At 44.7% G+C, this 19,043-nt stretch overlaps 1 protein-coding gene across 1 annotated transcript; it reads right to left on the bottom strand.

Annotated features, from left to right (window-relative positions):
- Positions 1–206: 206 nt before the first annotated feature.
- LOC125440717 (sodium-dependent phosphate transporter 2-like) lies at positions 207–13,251 on the bottom strand. Its single transcript, XM_048510647.1, has 4 exons — positions 12,989–13,251; positions 11,050–11,135; positions 6,281–6,377; positions 207–322 (listed from the first exon to the last, which is right to left on the bottom strand). Exons 1-4 carry the CDS (start codon positions 13,164–13,166, stop codon positions 207–209), a joined length of 477 nt encoding a protein of 158 aa, XP_048366604.1. The 5' UTR covers positions 13,167–13,251.
- Positions 13,252–19,043: the final 5,792 nt, after the last annotated feature.

Here is a 19,043-nt window from a genome sequence, read left to right as displayed (position 1 = left end):
GCTTCTGGTTTCTTTCTTTGTCTAGGGAAAAAACAAGCAACTAAATGCAACATATTTACTGAGCAAACAACAAGCTATTTATTAAAATAGTTTGAAACTATTTTTTCATAGTTTTAGAAAAGACACAGATAAAAGACATTCTATTTCACAATAATTTTTAAACCAGACTCCATGTTTGCCTCCAAAAGACATACAGTTGCCATTTGCTATTTTTTCTTCTCATCCACGGACACACCACTATCCAGACTAAGACGGCTAAGACTAAGGATACACCAGTGGAAATTAGTGCTATTGCCCAAATAGGGAAGAACAATACCTAGGACTGAAAAGAAAGAGAATGTTACATTCTTGTGCACTGGAGGTGACAACAATTAATATTAAATTTCCTACAGCAAACCATGACATGTTCTGTGTTGTGGGAACGAAGCGGGGAAGTGGACCAGACAGCACGACTGCACTTTACCTGTAATTGTTGTTTATCGAGTGTCTCCTGTGAAGGCATTACATGGAACTGTGCAGGCATAGGTCAGTTGTTCAGGACTGACTAGATGGCTTCCAGAAGCTTCAGAGTGCTTGGAGCATTCTCCCTCCCCTGTCCGGAGTCAAGGGCGGGATACTTTCTTGTTGAAACAGTCAGGGTGACAGCGGCAGGGAGAGTGCTCTCCCCCCCCAGTTCCCTCCTCCTTCACCGCCAATGAGGCAAAATAATAGCTCACAGCGGGGAAAGGGGGGAGGGATGCGTGCCAGCACAGAAGACACTTGATGAACAACAGTTACAGATAAGTGCAACTTTGCTTTCCTTGCCGTTGTCTTCAATGCAGTTCTGGCATGGGGGACTAGCTTATCTTTACTTTTTACCATGGAGGTGGTGTGAGCTTGTCAGTAAAACGATGACTGCAAAACTGCTCTCCCCAACACACAGCTGCCTCTCTCCTGGAATCCATTACTGATAGGGTGATACCGGAGGAACATGTAATGGAGTGGACACCTGCAGAGGCGCTCCTCCCATTGGGCAAAGTGGGCAGTTGCCCAGGGCTTCACCTTGTATGGCGGGCTTCAAAAAATGCAGGTTCTGCTTGTGGGATTTTTTGTATTTTCAGTGTTTTTTCTGTTTTAAATTCGCTGCAGGGGATGCAGTTTTTAGACTTCATTGTTTCCAACGCAGAGCTAATAGGAGATCAGTTTACACCTTTGAGGGTCCATAACTTTGGATCCCCTGAACCAAACTTCAACAAACCTGGGTGGTATCATCAGTAGGGTCTCATGAAGATACTCTGAAATTTCGGTGCTGATATCTTAATAATTGCACCCCCCTGACAGCAGGCACCCCCTAAATTTCCCCCAGATTCTCCTTTAAATCCACACCCTTCCTGCCAATGCTTGTTGTCTTTCTTTCTTTTATTCTCTGCATGCCTAGTAAAGGTTATGATTATGATTATTAAATCCACCCCCTTCGACATGGATTTAAAGGGACAATCTGAGGTCCCCAGTTTAAACATTGAAACACCCGTTTCAGGGTGGGGGAGAATCCACACCAAAATAGCATCATTTTCAATGTTGCCAGCAATGTGGACCCCAGATTGTCCCTTTAAGGTGGATTTAAAAGGAGAATCTGGGCTACCTAGTTTAAACACCATTGAAAATGATGTTGTTTGGGGGTGGATTCCAGCATCACTTGTTTAAACGATAGGGAGCCCAGATTCTCTCCTTTAAATCCACCTTAAAGGGAGAATCTGGGGTCCCCATTTTGAATAACATTGAAAGTGATGCTGTTTCCCCCAATTGGGGGGACTGGATACAACACCATAAAATGTTTTTATAGCAGTAATAAAACATTTTGAAAGCATTTTGAATTTTTTTCCAAAAAAAAATATTTCTGCTGTGTGGCATGGCCCATTGCTGTGTTCAGATTTGTGAGTTGGGGCATGTTGATCTCGATTTCTTTTCTCCCTGGGTTGCTGAAGGAGATCCAAATCCTCCTGGAGATTCTGTGTATCCACCACCCATCGAAGAACCACCATATCCACCACCAAAGCCAGCGTTCCACATGTCGCGAGGGGAAAGGGCAAGAAAGAGCGCGGCAAAAATCTACGCCACGGCCGCGGGTTGGGGCATGTTCTATAATGTGATGGTGACTTTGAAATGACGGTGGGAAAAATCATTGTTTGGTTACGGTGGGGGAGGGTGGCCTCCCATGGGGGGGCATCAAACTCAGGTTTTCCCCAGGGCTCCAGTTTGGCGAAGTACGCCACTGGGACCCGGGTCACCATTTTGCAGGTGGCCTAGAGATCAACCCTGGCACGGAAAGCAGCTGAAAAAGGCTTGAATCCTCGTGAAATGGGCCTTAACTTGAAGTGGACCTTAGCATTGTCATAAGCTAATTTAATCACAGAAACCATCCATCTGGAAATGGCCTGGGAGGAAACAGCCCTACTCTTCTTAGATCCTTTAAAACAAATACCTTTTGGGCTCATCTACACAAATTTCCATTGGAAAGACCCTGAAATTCCCAGAGTGGGAAACCAAAATCTCTTTTGCCAGTAAGGGCTATGAGAATCCCTGTTGACCAATCTGAGACTATCTTTATTATGGCCTTGTGGATCAGAGGGAAGGGAGAGAAAGCATAGAAGAGGCAACTTGACCAATGCAGCTGGAAAGTACCCCTCAACAAATTTTTGTCCATCCCTGGCCTGGAGCAAAACAGAGGGCACTTTGTATTGGTTGTGATGGCAAATAGATTGAAACAAGGGAATCCCCATTCTCTGGAAATGGGGACTAAATAATGTGGGTTGAGAGATCATTCATGAGTTAACAAAATCCTTCTGTTCAAGAAATCTGCGGTTGTGTTGATTCTGCGTTGTATGGCCCAGCACCACATTCCAGACACCTTGGCATAGAGGGAGATAGAACCGGTGCCCCCTGGCTTGTTGATGTAAAAATTTGCAGCTGTCCTATCCGTCACAATGACCAGATGTTTTCCCATGACTGTAGCTGAAAGGAAAGTAGCAATGTACCTGACTGCCTGGACTTCTAAAAGGTTTATATGCCTATTAGACTCAGATTCTGACCAGTGTCCCCAAACTCGCAATGAGTTGCAGGAACCCCCCCATCCATACTGTTAAAGAGGCATCTGTAAAAATACTGAAAATGTAAGGGAAATACCCTGGTCTAAAAATATATGGAGCTGTGACTAACCCCAAAGATAAGACATTATATTCATATATTTAAACCTTAGAAATGTCTTATAGGATTTGCATATTGAGGCATGAAAATAGGTGTCCTCACTGAAGAGAATCCTGCCCTCAGAAAAAAAGGTCTTCAACTCCAGCCCTAGTTTCAGAGGGTGATGCCCTGGGCCAACTATGTCTCCTCAGAGTCACTCCAGACACCAAGGCTCTACGGGCACTGTCAGCCATATGTTTTGCAGCATTAAAAATTGCTGTTTACCCAGCCTGGATCCCTCAGCCAGCCAAACCTTGGCCAAAGTACTTTTGTCCTTTGGGGAATCAATGCATTGTGACAGGTGGTCACAAAGGAACATTTGATAACGTCCTATCACAACAGTGAAATTGGATACTCTAAGATCTAGAGCGTCAGAGGAACATTTTTCTGCCTGAAGTGTCCAATTTCCTCCCTGTTTTATCTATACAGGAGGAACTAGAGCCAGATCTGTACTGTGAGGGAAGTAGCTCTGTGACCATTAAATTGATCATGGGGTGGTGGAAGAGGAATTCAACTCCTTCTTATATAAAATCTCCACCTTTTTTGCAGAAGCTTGACTGGAAAAAGGGCTAACCCACACAACTTCTGCTACGATGAGAATGGAAACCTTGAAGTTGACAAGAAGAATTAGATGTTGATGTTGATCGCTTTCCCTGATGTAAGGGAAACAAAGGAACCTCAATAATGTCATCTTCTGAGGAAGAAGTCGTCTGCCAAAGAGGATGCTGTCCTTGGACAACAGCCAAATTCTGGCTTAGAATAAACAACAGTAGACAATGACATTTGGAGCCAAGGGGAGTGGGAGCTTCAGTATCAAGAGGCTCTGGGACTCCAGCCTCGACAAAGACTCTGTGTAGGTGGGGAGTTTGTCAGGCAAAGGTTAAGGAGATGGTTGACCCCAAACAGAAGAGTCTCAGGGTCAAGTAGATTATGCAGATTGACATTGAGAAGAGACATCCAATGGACAAACTGAAGAATCAGACTGTGGAGGCATCAGTGATGCGCCTTGACATTGAGGAGACGATGATGATCAGTGTCAACAGAAGACTCTGGTGGGCAAACAGGGGAATTAGACTAGGAACGTGCTGTTGACAAGCCTTAGATCGAGAAGTACTTTTAACTTTCTTTTTGGTCTCCTTCACAGGGAGCTCAGAAGTTGCCCATTTGGCTACTAAAGCCGAGTCAGGAGTAGGTCCAGCCAGCATGAGGATTGAAGAGACTGAAGGTGTATGAGCCCACATTAAAGATTTCTCTGTGAGTTTATCCACTGAAGTGAGAGACTTTTTCCCATAATGCGGCCTTAAGCCTTGAAGCCTGTCCATGTCTGGCCTTTAGATTAAAAGGGCAGCAAGATGGGCATGTTATAGAGACCAGAGTCTCACCCAGGTGAAAAAGAAACTCATTGTGCTCATCATTTTAAGCCAGCTTCATCCCACACTGTCTCTCCTAATGATACCACCCAGATTTGGTGAAGTTTGGTTCAGGGGGTCCAAAGTTATGGACCCTCAAAGTTATGGACTCCCCATCTTCTATTAGCTCCCATTGGAAACAATGGAGGATGGGGGCACCCCCTTTGGGAGTCCATAGCTTTGGACTCCCTGGACCAAACTTCACAAAGCCTAGGTGGTATCAATAAGAGACTCTTCTGATAGTACATTCCAGGTTTGGTGAAGTTTGGTTCAGGATGTCCAAAGTTATGGACCCTCAAAAATGTAGCCTTCATCTTCTATTAGCTCCCATTGGAAACAATGGAGGTTGGGGCACCCTTTTTGGGAGTCTATAACTTTGGACCCTCTGAACCAAACCTCACCAAGCCTGGGTAGTACCATCAGGAGAGTCCCCCAAACAATCCCTGAAAGTTTGGTCCTGCTAGCCCAAACTATGCGCCCCCTGCAGGCCAAAAACCAAAAAAGCACTAAAATGTTTTTAAAACCCACAAACGGAGGGGCGGAGTTTCAGACATGAATGGGGAGGGTTCAAACCCGAGAAACCCCCCCCCCCCCTTACCTACGTCCATGCAGTGAGGAAAAAGTCTAATTCTTAGACCCAAAGAGAAACTGGGTCCAGGGCGAAGTGAGATGGTTTATGGTACAAGGACCAAGGATATCATTCCATTCAGTGAACTACAGGACCAGAGAGCATAAAATCAGTGGTCCCCACTCGTTTGCTCATGGAGAGCCACGTCTGCACTTACCATCCGCCAAGAGAGACACATGACTACTGTAGGCCCATGCGCCATCCACCAAACATAGAATCATACAAAATATAGCTGTTAATATTAAATATATAACAATAAACTCTCTCGCCACCAAGGCTGAATCTTAGCCAGCCCTTGGGTGTCTGGAGTGAGGAGGAGAGCTTCCCTCTTGGCCGCCCGCTCTCTCCTCAGCATAAGGCTTAGAGGCCTGGGCACAGAGAGGGGAGGCACGCAGGGGAGAGAAAACTGGTCATGGAGGTTGGGGAATAAGGCCACCCTCCCACACATTTTTGAGAGGCTAGCTACTGACCCATCCTCCATCCCCTGCAGCATTTCAAGGTGGGGTCCTCCTGCCAGCCACAAACCTCACTGGGCCTTTGTCTACTGCCAGGATCAAAAGCCCTCCAAAATAACACCACCGACACCAACTTGCAGAATGGCAGTAGGGAGGAAGCCTTCCTGACAAAGGGCTGTGCCATGCCCCCCGGGAAAGCCCTAGACTGACAGGAAGGGCACCGAGCTTCAGCCACGTACTCCTCTCTTGCAGGTGACTTATGGCCACGCCATAGGGTTTTCAAGGCAAGAGACGTTTGGAGGCTGTTTGTCATTAGCTTTCCGTCATGTCACCCGAGTATTTCTTGGAGGTCTCCCATCCAGAGCTGAGGCTGAGAGTGTTTGACTGGCCCAAGGTCAATGACAGATCCTAGCCTGACACCTCAAGCACTACGCTGGATGGCTCCCACTTACCACGCCGACGTTCTGTAAAGATCTGCAATCAGACAGCAGGATAACTCTCCTAGGTGCATCAAGCAACACTGTAATACTGTTGTGTGGCACTTTCCAATGCCAGATACTACTCACCTGGTGCCCCTGTATACATGATGGAGAAAACATTAATGGCTATTGTAGCAGCATAAAACACTGGCAGGGCACGAAGGCCATTGGGCACAGGATCTTCCTGCAGGGAACAAGAAAACAGATGAAACCACCACAACGAGAGAGCACAGGTGTCCACGCATGAGACAAAAGCGGGTGGGTGGGTGTGTAAGGGAACTGGGGGCAGTTTGTAATGGTCACTGCAGGCACAAATGTAGAAATACTGATGGGGCAGCTCTGAACAGTCATGTGAGGGAGTTTTAAATCATGCAAGGAAGGTCTCAGCTACAGAGGGAGACCAGCAGGAAATGCACATGCGTCTACCCCTCTGTATCCCACACCTCAGCAAAGGTTTTCCCTGGGTGGGGAGATGTTCAGATGTCACAAGATGCGTGTGAACAACTGGAGACTGGGCCAGCAGCACATGCCCTCCCCTCCGCTTTCCTTCCCATGCAGAGCTTGATTCAAAACACCCAGGTTTGATCCCACTCCAGTCTGTTGAGCAGATCGGCAGTCAACCAGAAGAGAGATGTGAAGCTTCGGTCGGGGGGGCGGGGGGGGGATCCAATTTTTTCCTCAATTACTTTTCCCCATTTTTCCAATGGAAAAAAACCTGAATATTTGTTGGAGCACTAGAAACAAAAATCCTGTGAAATATTTTGAGAAAACCGTTGTCTTATTAAGTATTTTACTCTTTCTAAATGTAATGTGAAAAATCTGAACATTTCTCCAAATTGGGAAAATTGGAGAACATGTAAAAAACTTTTACATACAACATACGTTTTGTTTAAATGTAAGATTTTGTTTACATGTAAATATTTTTGTCCACAAATAATGTGCCACAATATGTCTAATACATTATGAAAAAGTTCACTCTTTTCTGTGTTATCAAGAAAGCTCTTATTTCAACCCCATGTGGGAGTTTCTGCTCAAAGAATACTCTTCTTTAGCTTACTGCGGAATTTGTTTTCTACCTCTATATGCCAGATACTGGTGCTCTGGCAGCATAAGATGCAACACCTGAACATTCTTTGTCACGTTCTAGGTAGACTTTTTTCCTTATAGATAATTAAGATATTTACACTTTTAAAACTGACAAATAGGCCAACTAGTACAATTGTACATGATAAGATGTAAGCAATGGATTTTATGTTAGCCAATCAATATTAGAAGTTCAGGCTTGATAAGAAAGGAAGTATTGCATATATTTTCAATTTTATTCATTCATTCATTCAATTTGGTAGACAGTCCAACCCCCGAAGGGGAGGGGGGCAAGTCCTCCCATGGCTTCCACATCTGCATAAATTTAACATCTTTAAACTAGAGCCTTTTCATCCCCCACCAGTGCTGACATTTGAACATCAAGGCCAGTTGGGGCTGTGGGTCTTTCTGCCACCGCCTCCTTGGACAAGGAGGAGACTGAGGGAGCCCCAGCCCTTGGAAGACCTGCCAGGGAAGGAACAGCCTCGGTCTGGTGCAGGAGGAGAGTCTTGGGTCAAGGCCAGCGAACCTCAGGCTCATAGTCCGGCTTCAGGGGCTGAACCAGAAGTCCTTCAGGAAGCAGCATCACCTCCAGGAGCCTCTTCTGTGCAGAAGAAGGCATGCTTGCAGGTGGAGTGATGGCCCAGCGCTGGTCACCAAAGACAAGGCCCAGAGGCTGCTCAGTCAGTGTCGAGTGGTGCCTGTCTGTGGATGGCTCAGCCAGAACTGAGGAGCAGCAACTGCTCCCAGTCAAGGTTTCCCCGATGAAAGCAGCCCAAGCAGAGTGAACAAGTGTGGAAGCAGCATCTCCACACCCCTTGTGTGCCTGCTTAGAACTCTGTGCACGTGACCTTGGACTGTGACCTGGCTGAGGCTTTCAGGATTTGCCCTCCCGATTTGGCACTTGGACCCATACTCACGACTTGTGTGCTGACCCCGGGCCTTGGACCACACTGACTACCTGTTGCCCCGGGTGCTTGCCTGAACCTGGTCAAATGAGGTCTGCTCAAGTTTGGAATCTAAGTTGGTGGAAGAGAAGTGAGTAGGCATAGTAACAATTTCAGTTTAACTGCTGCTTGTTGCTATGTTTACATGCTGCTGCCAGAATGTTAAAATGAACATCACTATCAGAGCAAATAAGAAGCCTGAGCTGGTATTTCACTTCTTTTTATTTTACTTTATTTACTTACTTATTACATTTTTATATCACATCCTCTCCTGCACCTTTTCCAGGGAATCCGTGAAATTAGGGGCGTAGCTTTATAAAAAGGTGCTTGGAGCTAATCCTGGGAGCCACCCACACACGCAGACACCCACAGCTGTGCCCTGCTGAACTCCACATGGAGACCTGGGGTGGGGCCAGCCCAACTCACTGGTGTTCAACTGCGCCTCTGCACCAAACTCCACAGGGAGTTCTGCTGGGGCGCAGTTGCAGGGGGGAAGGGGCACAGCCTTGAAATGCACCCCCAAGGGCTTTGTTACAAATCCAAACAGAGCACAGATTAAAAAGATAACAAATGAAAAGCATGGAGGTCTGTTGTATGCGAAGAACTTCAGTTGGCTTTGAAAAGGCAACGCCTGCAACAACCATTCATGGGCCAAGAAGATGCTCTGCCTCTGAAGTCGGAATGCGAAGAAGTGGAATGGCTGCGGCTACGCTGGGAGTGTGATAACCAGGTCAAAGATCCTGTGCAAGATCCCAGCCCCAGCCTTGTTAGTTGATGCATAATGTCCACACAACAGTTTTCCATGCATATCTGGATGGACTGATTGAATCGGAGGGGCTGGAAGACCTTGATGGACCTGGGCACGGCACGGAACTGTCAGGCCTGTGCCATTCTTGGCCTGGCAGTTCGCATGTCTGCACCAAGGCCACAGATGGCCCATCCGTTATCATCACCCGAGGCAAAGGAGGCCTCCCCCTGCTCATATGTAACTAGTCAATAGAGCTTAAACGTTCACTCTTATCAGCCTTCCTCTGAAGGAGTGAACCGCCTGTCTGTAAACAATGCTTCTGTTCCCACCATCCTTTCTAATGCTGATATTATGGGAATGCGAAGGTGGGGGGATTATGGGTTGAACCAAACTGTAACTTACAGGTAATACCAGAGGCCAGAGAGCCAAGCTTTAATTTCGGCTATCTGAGCCCTGGGCTGACACAGTTCCAATAAAGATCTTGAAACCTTCTTGAGTCTCATTTGATGACCAGAGTAACAGACCCTGACAGGAGCTGATGTTGCTGGTGCGGGAATCAAAGAAGAAACAAGCAGGAAACACAGCTCTGACCTCTCTGAGCCCACCCAGGGCTCCCAATGCTTGGAGCCAAAGCCCCCCGTCCGCCCCCCTGCCCAGTCCTTTGAGCTTGGTACTAGAAGTTTCTCTGATTCAATTCTGCGCATCCTTGGTACCCTCAGGGTGATACACAGAGACCACAAAAAGAGCATCTCCTGTTTCCAAGAGAGGAAGTCATCTGTTTGTCAGTAGATGCCAAGAGCTACCATTAAGAAAACAGAAAAGACCATGCTTGAACCTACTGGGTATTGAAACACACTGAGCAATATATTTAGTGGCCATATTCCAGCCCTGACTAAAACCGTCTTAGGGACTTTAAAACTTGGCATTCTTTGAAAAGGGAGCATTTGACCCAGGGGACCCACGACTCCCAATGCTTTCATGCTTGCCCTGTAGTATTTATAGCAACTGCTCCTTTCACCAAAACAAATCATCCTGATAAGGGGGGCAGGGGGCTGCAACTTGAAACCCAGTCTGTTTTAAGTTTGCTGCCTTCAGTTGTGCAACTGGGCCTTTTATTTTGAAGCCCAACGGAAAGGGCATCCAACAGGCCTTTCTGGTCAGCAAAGGTGAGGGTTAGGGTTAGAAGACTGGCCGCATTGGTGATAGAAGTCCCTCCTGGATACCTCAGGGCCTCTGGACAAATATCTGCACTGAAAGGAGCCTAATTTAGCCCCCTTCCTTCCCTTCCTTTTTTATGAACTTCATCTCTATGCTCCCTTTCTTGCAGAAACTCTTTCTGAGTTGCAGTTCGGCAGTTGCAAAGCACTCCTGCTGTCAAATGCTCCCTTTTCATTTGCATGCGCTGGTAATCTGTACAACAGCCCTGTAAAGTAAGCTAATATTACTTCTTGATGGTGGGGGGAAGGGTTCTGAGAGGGAAAATGGCTTCCCAGAGGCCACCCGGGCAGCTCTGGACTGAGTGACAGACTGCCGAACAACACCCAGGAGATCCAACTATTCCAAAAAGCTGAGCCCTGCATGGCCCTGAACCCTCATCTCAAGCATCTTTCATAGTGGTTGACAGACGATAGATCTTCCTCATCCCCTCTGCCTCAGTCAAATGCCTCCTCAGCCACAGAACTCAGCCGCAGCCATGATGAGTTCCATCTCTTTCTGCATACAGGATTGTTACTTAATGCAACATAGGCCCCTTCCGCACACGCAAAATAATGCGCTTTCAAACCACTTTCACAACTGTTTGCAAGTGGATTTTGCTATTCCGCACAGCTTTAAAAAGCACTGAAAGCAGTTTGAAAGTGCATTATTCTGCATGTGCGGAATGAGCCATAAATAGAGGTTCTCCCAAACTAATTTTCAGACTTGCTAAATCCTGCAGACTTCACAGAGAACCTAAGGCACTCCGCTCCAGCTGGAGGCCAAGAGGTTGTGAGTCAGTGACCGTGAAACCTTGTTGTCACTTGTATTACAATCATTTGTCAGCAACAGCAAGAACAGGAAATGCTCAAGCAGCCACTAACCTTGTTTAAGATGAAAAATCTAATCAGCACAAACAGCACACCAGACATCATACCAGATAACAGTGGGGAGATAAACCAAGAGGCAACTGAATAAAAAAAGAAAAGAAAAAAGAAAGAGCCAATATCCAGTAAGAGGCACAGTGTCCCATTTAAGAAAACAAAAAGTACTGCAAAGAAAAACAATGATTAACAATGGACAATATTTATGGTTTCATGATCTCAGCTACTGCAGAATTGGGGATGGGGGGATGCTCCCAGTTACAGAAACCAAAACATAAAAATGGACCACAATCCAGCTGAAGTCAACAATGTGGGTACCACCAACGGCAGTGGCGGCAGGGTGAAATAGGTGGGCTGAAAAGTTCTTCGCTTTGGTTGGGTCACACCAGATGTTTTTCCAAAGTCGAATCAGCTCCTCCCCTCCCCAAAAAGTAATTCTGAGAACAGTTATTTGCATGCTTAATAGGAAGCTGATGATTTCCTCCCCATCCAGTCCAGCACTGAGAAATGCCACAAACAAATCATTAATGTGAGAATTGGTTTACGACTGATTCACGATGCTTTTCCAAAACAACACCAGGACATTTTTAAAAGGCATAATCAAACTATGTTGTAAGTGCTATCCAGATCTTTACAGCTGATTGCCACGGAGTGTGCCATGGGCAGCTGTTAAATGAGAAACAAGATTCCATTCAATTCAGTGGGGAGACTTTCCTTTATATTCAAAATGATAATGTCCAGGAACTAATTCTGTCACCTTCATTGGCTGCAGAGTTAAGGGAAGACATATTGCTTTGGGAAGACCCTGACCTACCTATTTGCTGGGGAACCATCTAGAAGAAATGCTCATAGCTTCTGGTATCTGATCAGTGCTGTAGTGAGAATTCAACTGCATGGTTACACAGTCCAGGGCAGTCTCGGAGTGGGCGGCATACCAAGAACCATTTCCGCTGGGATTCCGACCTTGGCCTGGGTTGCAAACAGCCTGACTGATGGCCTTTGCCATGCTGTCCAGCCCACCTGCTAAAATCTTCCTCCCCAGCCTGGTCTTCAGAGGTGAGGCAGTTGGCAACCAACAGCAAGGCTTTCTCAGTGGTGGCCATCCCCTTCTCACCTGGCTACTACACAGCTCTCTCTGAAGCCCCAGGTCAGAATATTTCCTGGTACTGAATAACTGAACAAGGGATTTGATCTTTTCATCCTTCTTACAATCTGTTTCTAGGCTGAGGTCTAAGGATGACTTACAGTTCAGTCTGGTGGGGGGGGGGGGTAGTTGCAGATGCAGCCACACCACCTCCTAGGGGGCTTGCTGAGATGTGGCTAGCAAGCAAAAAGCAACGCTGCCCCTTTCCTCGTGCAAATGGCATATGAAGCTCAATGGGCGGCACCACCAATTCTGCTGGTGTTAGTCGGCATCAGCAAAGGGGGTGGGGGTGGCGTTCCAGATCTAAAAGGGCTCAGGAAGCCGACTAAAGCTACCTCTGCCCCTTGGGTGCTGGCATGGGCTCCTGCACAGCTCCCCAGCACCAGCATGAGTGCCCCTGTGCTGATGTAAGAGGTGTGTCAGGATTTCACCACCTCCTGAGAGGGTTTGCCCCTCCCTCAGGAAGGATTGCACTGTTAGGCAGCCAAATGTTTTATGTGCTGGGTTTCTGATGCATTTTTATTATTTGGCTTTTATTGGCTACTTTTTAATGGTTGTCAATGTTATGAATTTTATCTTGAGACCTACTTGGAGGAGATCTCTGAAGAGACAGCATATAAATGTTTTACATGAACAAATAAATTCAGCTGCTCCCATCAGACCTTATAGACTTTAGCTTTGGATTTATATTTAATATTGTTCCTTTTGATTTCTCATGTCCTACTATACTGCTAGCCCTCAGTCTTGAAGACTGGAAACCAGAGATGGCACAAAATAAAAAGAAATGCTAATTACCAATCTTGACAAGCTGCATCCACTGGACTCCTTGGGTGCCAATGGCCACTAATGAGAACCCAATGGTGGCTCCCACAATGCAATGCGTTCCAGATATTGGCAGTTTCAAGAAAGATGCGATCAGCTGCCAAACAGCAGAGCCTGAAACGGAAGGGAGGGGGGAGCATGAACAGCACATCTGGATGCAAACATTTGTTCCACCTCAGCCCTCTTGTTCCAAAGCACCCACTCCCCGCCCCAGAGTCAGCTCTTTGCACAAGTGCTTTTGTCCATAAACACTAGATTCCTAGAACTGGATACCCGGCTGAAGTACCAGCTTCCTCCAACACAGCCTTTCTTTATTTTTGGAAGTAAACAATGTTTCTAACAAGTGTAGACTTTGTGCAAATTGCATAATGGTTTTACTTTCATTGGTGCTTGCCCGATTCTGTGCACGTTGATATAACACTAAAGCAGAAGAATGTTGCTCTGCTATGTTTCACAAGAAACCACACTTCCCTTCTGTTATTTTTCCAACTTTAATCACAAAATAAGGGACCACAATTTTTAGCAACGACAATTTTTAGCAAACTGAATAACCATAAAGGGAAGATTAAATAGCCTTTTAGCCACGGAAGGTGAAAAATGTCAGCAACATTCTGATTACGAGACAAGTTTCACAAATTCTCAGTTAGAAGATTAAGATCTATTAAGCTCAACTTCCCTCCAGCACCACCTACAACTGATTTTGGAAGCCCCCAGCCCCAAAAGTTCCTGATTTTTCCTGATACTTCTGCCCTTCGTGGAAGCCCAGCCATAAAACTGGGGCTACCAGCTATGTAGTGTACAGCTGTTGGTAATCTAGATTTGTCTTAACCTAATTTATTAGCAACCTTGAGACCTATAAAAGGAAAGAAGCTCAGATACATGAATGACCCAAAGTCTCTTACAGAGGAGGGCCTTAGAACCTCCAAAGAGGACTCCCAGGGGAACTTTCACCCAGGACAGGAGCTCCAGAGAGAGGGAGTGTCTAGGCAGCAGTTTGAACAGGTTTTTCTGTGGCCACAAACCTGTTTCTCATACCTCCTGTACAAAAAGGGGTCACAGAGGAGCTTCAGCACAAACTACAGTTGTTGAGTGGAGACAGGGTGTTGGGGAGTGAGTGCAGAGTCAGTTTTTGGTGCCTGGCGGTGCTCGGACGGTTGACTTTTGCCCCTCCCGAAGGTGCTGGGTGAGACCATGAAGCGGACTGCAGAGTCGGAGAGAGAAGTCTAACTGCTGCTGCTATAGAGCTGAATAGACAATCCTGATGCTGGTTTCCACATCCTTGTGACCTAATTTGCTGTGCTTTGTTTCTTATTTCTAAAGTTAAAGCTGCTTTGTTGACTTAGAACAAATCTTCCTACATTTAAACTGAAACAGCTTCGCCCAAAGCAGAGAAAGGAAGTTCAACATCCTCCTTTGGGAACTAATTCAACTTTTGATATGGATGTAATGCAAGAATTATTGTTCCAGGTGGATATAATATCTACAACTATGCTGGGCGCAAATGCTGAAGTGGAGAAAATAGATGGAGAATTGAATGAAATTAAGCAGAAAATGAATACAATTGCCTCATTGGAGGAGGGAATAGACACAATTTTAGAGGAGCTTAAGACTATAAACAAAAGCATGAATGCTTCAGAGGAGAAGAAAGGACAAGACTTATTGATCTTGGAGATTAAACAGAAGGAAAGACTTTTCAGTACCTGAGAGGATGTCTTTTCAGTATAAAGGGACCAGAAGGAGAAGTCATACCTTAGCTAACGCAAATGAATTTCTTAAAAAAATATAGGAGAGAGCTGAAATAAATTTAATGGCGTAATTTGTTTATTTGTTTATATATCACTCTTTATATATCACTCTTTTATATATCACTTTTATATATCACTCTTTTATTTTATTTTTATTTATTTCTCTTGGTATTTTCTTTCTTTTCAGGCTTTTACTTTAGTTTTTAAGCATGTATAAATCTTTGAGTTGAAATGTGAACGGAATTAACTTGGAATGTGAATGGAATGAACTGTCCCATGAAAAGGAACAAGGTTTTTGGTCACATGATTAAAAAGGACATTCAAATTTGTTTCCTCCAAGAAACTCATATAATACAAAATGATTTCCCAATTTTTTGGTAAATAAGAAATTGGGTATTTCTGTAAGAAAACTTAAGAAAAAAAATGTGGTGTTGCACTATGTTAAGGGAAACTTAGAACCAGTCTTGAAGTATACAGATGCAGGTGGATTATTTTTGTTGGTGGAAATTAAGTTACAATCCATGAAAGATGATTAGCGTTTATGCACCAAACAATGGCAAAATGACTTTTAAAAATCAGCTATTAAATAAAATTTCTGAAATGGATTATGTTAATTTTATTTTGCTTGGTGACTTAAATGGGGTTACAGAACTTAAATTAAATAAAAATAGAAGTAAAGAAGTAGAGGAGAACAGTGAAAATCGGAAGCTTCCCAAAACTTTTTCTGACTTAGTTGAAAATCTAGGTCTGACAGATGTTTGGAGACATGTTCATGGCTCGGAAAAGGAATTTAGCTTTTGTTCTATGAGGCATAGGTCCTGGTCAAGGATTGATATGACATGGGACTCCCATGAGATATTCAACCATGTGATTAAGGCAGAATTTTTTTCAGATTCTGTCTCTGATCACAAACCAGTAAGAACAGAATTTAGAGGAAGGAAAGAGAATAATGAATTTAGATAGACTTCAAAACACATTAATATGTGATACTTCTATTGCAGAAGACTGTAAAAAAAAGAATTCAGAATTTTTTTGCATACAATATTCATGAAGATCTGGACTGAGGTACAATTTAGGATGCTTTTAAAGCATTTATGCAAGGATTTTTATGGAGCAGAGCTGTAGGGAAAAAACCAAAACAAGCTTAAAAATGAGACATTAACTAAACAGATACAGCTCAAAGAAAATAAATTGATAGAAAACCCAAAAGATGTTAAGATTATACAACAGCTTAAAATTTAAAAGCACAACTGGACTTAATAGCCTCTGAAGAGGTTAGTAGGCAGCTACTTCAAATAAAACATCCAGAATTATCAAAAAAAAAGTGTTGAGGCTAGAAATTCAAATGGGAAACACCTCCTCACCAATTAAATATGTATATTTATTATACCCTTTTATTGTACAGCTAAAGCTACATGCATTATATATTTTTCAGAATCAGCCATTAAACATCAACGGTCATACCAAGATCAAAGAAGCTTTAAAGTTCCAAATACAATGAGATGGCCTCCAATATGAGTTCACAGGAGCTGCACCAATATCAAAATCTTCTTGCTTGTTAATATGCAATATTTTAAAGCCTATTGTACTGAACATGGGGTTTGGGATAATGCTAGATGAAGCTCAAGTGACTCACAAAGCCCGTGGAGGAGACAAACTTTGTTCCGAGTGTCTCTTTTCTCCTTCCCAGCTAGAGCAGAACAGGCAACCCAATCTAGATGGGAGGGCTGAACAGGCCCTTGGAGCTGGAGTTGCGCTGTGCCGACGTGTTTGCCCCCTCTTGCTGGCTTAGGAGGCATCTATGCCGACAAAGATGGCAAACTGGGAGGAAAACGTGGCTGGGGGTAGGCTGTCAGGGGATGCTATCTAGGTGATTGAGATACATTCCCGGAACCATGCAACTGCTTAAAATAACAAATTGCTGCTGCTGGAAAGATATATGTAACCAGTCTGATATATGTATCCACTGCCATCTGTGCATTCTTTTCTTGATCTTTACTTTATGGTTTCACACACTTTGTAGACAACTAGGCTTCCCCTGGTAATCCTGTCCCATGGGAACTGTGTTACATCCGTTATCTTGCAGGGCAGAAAGCCAGGTGGCTTTCTCTTGCCATCTGCCGTCGACCTTCGGGTGTCTCATCTCCAAAGGCTGTTTTTCACAAATGTGGGGAAAAGTGTGTGTGTATGTGGGGGGTCTCTCTCTGGGGATGAAGGGGACTGTAAATGCCAGCTTTGTCAGAACTGTCTTTGCCAAGTGTGGTGCTTTGATGCCTATTCAATAAACGCTACTGATCAATACTTCAGAGTCCGTTTATTGGCTTAAGGTTGTGAGACCTAACGGTGAGCGAGGGGAATCCAAGGGGTGGAGCCAAGTTTAGAACCATCTTTCCAAATGGAAGCTCTGCCTAGATAAGCCAAGGAGGCATCAGCCAAGGCCAGAATCTTGCATTGCCTGTTCAGCATCACCACAGCTGTGGGTTTCTCACAAACACTCTTACTTAGGCTGATCCTATCTGGGAGTGCTTTTGTGCTCCTTGGTCATTCCCTTTCAATCATCCGTCGTCAGTAAGACTGAAACTACAATTCTACGGAACACTTAATATATGCTGTCCCCACAGAAACCTAACGACCGAGGCAAGATCCGACTATAAGTGTATCTGGAAGCCCTGCTCAGAAAAGATTCTGATTCTCAGCCGGGAGAATGGCTTCCTGCTCACGCTGGCTGCAGCAGCAACTCTGAACCAAAGATCATCACTTTTTGGTGCCTGAGTAAAGGGACTCGATTGCTGCTTTTCACTTTGCATCCAAAACAATTACCCTTAACAAAATATAGTTACGTGGTTAAGAAATGTCAATTGAAATTACAACAAACAGCCACTTCCGTAGAAAAGTAAAAGTTATTAATTTGGAGAGTTACCAGGGGATCTCCTGGAATTATCACTGATTTCCGGGCTACAGAGACCAGTTGCCTTGAGGGAAACGACTGCTTTGACTCTGGCATTATAACCTGATTAGGTCTCTTCTGTCCCCAAATCAAGGGGCTCCATCCCAAAATCCCCAGGAATTTCCCAACCCAGGATTGGCACACCTACAATGCTTGAGCTCTCCTACCAAACAGTTGAGAGGCTCTTGTTTCAGAACTATCACTGCAAAATAAGCGAATGGGAATTGAATTTGCATTTAGGTGCAAATAGAAGGGAAGGAGTAAAATTGAAAGAGACATTGGCCTTGCAGCAGTTCAGCAATGTTTTGACTGGTGCTGCAACTGTATTGAAGCTACCAAAAATTATGTCTGCGAAAATGCCAGGTAAACAGAAAGCTTATTCAGGCAGTCTGGTGTGATTTCCCTGTTGCTTCTGTGGCTGCTAATACAGTACAGCAGTGGGACTTCTGCTTGGCTTGGCAGGTTCCCTTCTAGTCTTCCTTGACCCAGTTTCCCGTCCCTGCTCCCCAGGCCAACATGGCTTTCCAGCTTTAAAAACCCCCGCAATTGAACATTGTTGTAACAATATGTGTATCAGGTTCACTGAATTCTCAGCTTTTCTTTTTCAAATAATAAGTCTCCAGCCCCTTTTGTTGTGGAGATATAAGGGGGAAAGCAATGAACAGTACTTTTAAAAAGCGACAGCTGGGAATTTAGAAATTTAGAAAATTTAGAATTTAGAAACCCTCATGAATAGATTGAATATCAATATTCAATTTAAAACAACAGCAACAAAGTGGTGGCGAGACAAAATGGCTGCTGTGTGGAGACTTTGTCTGGGCAAATGACATATATGTGGGCTGGGCAAATCCAAACATTTCCACCTACACATTACCCTGTCAGGCTTTGTGGTGATCTGTCCCAAAACTTTACAGCAAAGTAGGTTTGGAAAAAACTGGTGAACACCCAGGGAATCGCCGGAAGATGCAAGAATGGACCATGATGCTGTGGAGAAGCAGGGAGAACAACCTCCCAAAAGCGCTGAAACGGGGGAAAATAACCCACATGGGAAAAGTCATAGCTGCATATTAAGAGTGTTTAGACTGGTGCTTTTAATGGACATTTCAGCACAACAGGTACATGGAGGGTGCTGTGGGAGCCCCACTTTGCCTTTGCTGAGCTTGAAACTGAACTTACTGCATTGGATTGGAGGAGGAGGAGGAGGAGGAGGAGGAGGAGGAGGAGGAGGAGGAGTTTGGATTTATATCTCACCTTTCCCTTCTGCAAAGAGATGCACGGTGTCTTACAAGCTCCTTTCCCTTCCTCTCCCCACAACAGACACCTTGTGAGGTAGGTG

Source organism: Sphaerodactylus townsendi, linkage group LG11 (assembly GCF_021028975.2).
Source record: "Sphaerodactylus townsendi isolate TG3544 linkage group LG11, MPM_Stown_v2.3, whole genome shotgun sequence".
Lineage (NCBI taxonomy): Eukaryota > Metazoa > Chordata > Lepidosauria > Squamata > Sphaerodactylidae > Sphaerodactylus > Sphaerodactylus townsendi.
The sequence above is the reverse complement of the archived record's forward strand: the minus strand, read 5'-3'. Positions and strand labels throughout refer to the sequence as shown.

Excerpts from the sequence above, each read along its gene's own strand:
- LOC125440717 (XM_048510647.1), bottom strand. The coding sequence starts at position 13,166 with ATGTGCTGTTCATGCTCCCCCCTCCCTTCCGTTTCAGGCTCTGCTGTT. Across the intron at positions 11,136-12,988 it reads GATGCAGCTTGTCAAGATTG|TTGCCTCTTGGTTTATCTCC; the intron begins GTAATTAGCATT and ends TTTTTTATTCAG. Across the intron at positions 6,378-11,049 it reads GATTTTTCATCTTAAACAAG|GAAGATCCTGTGCCCAATGG; the intron begins GTTAGTGGCTGC and ends TGTTCCCTGCAG.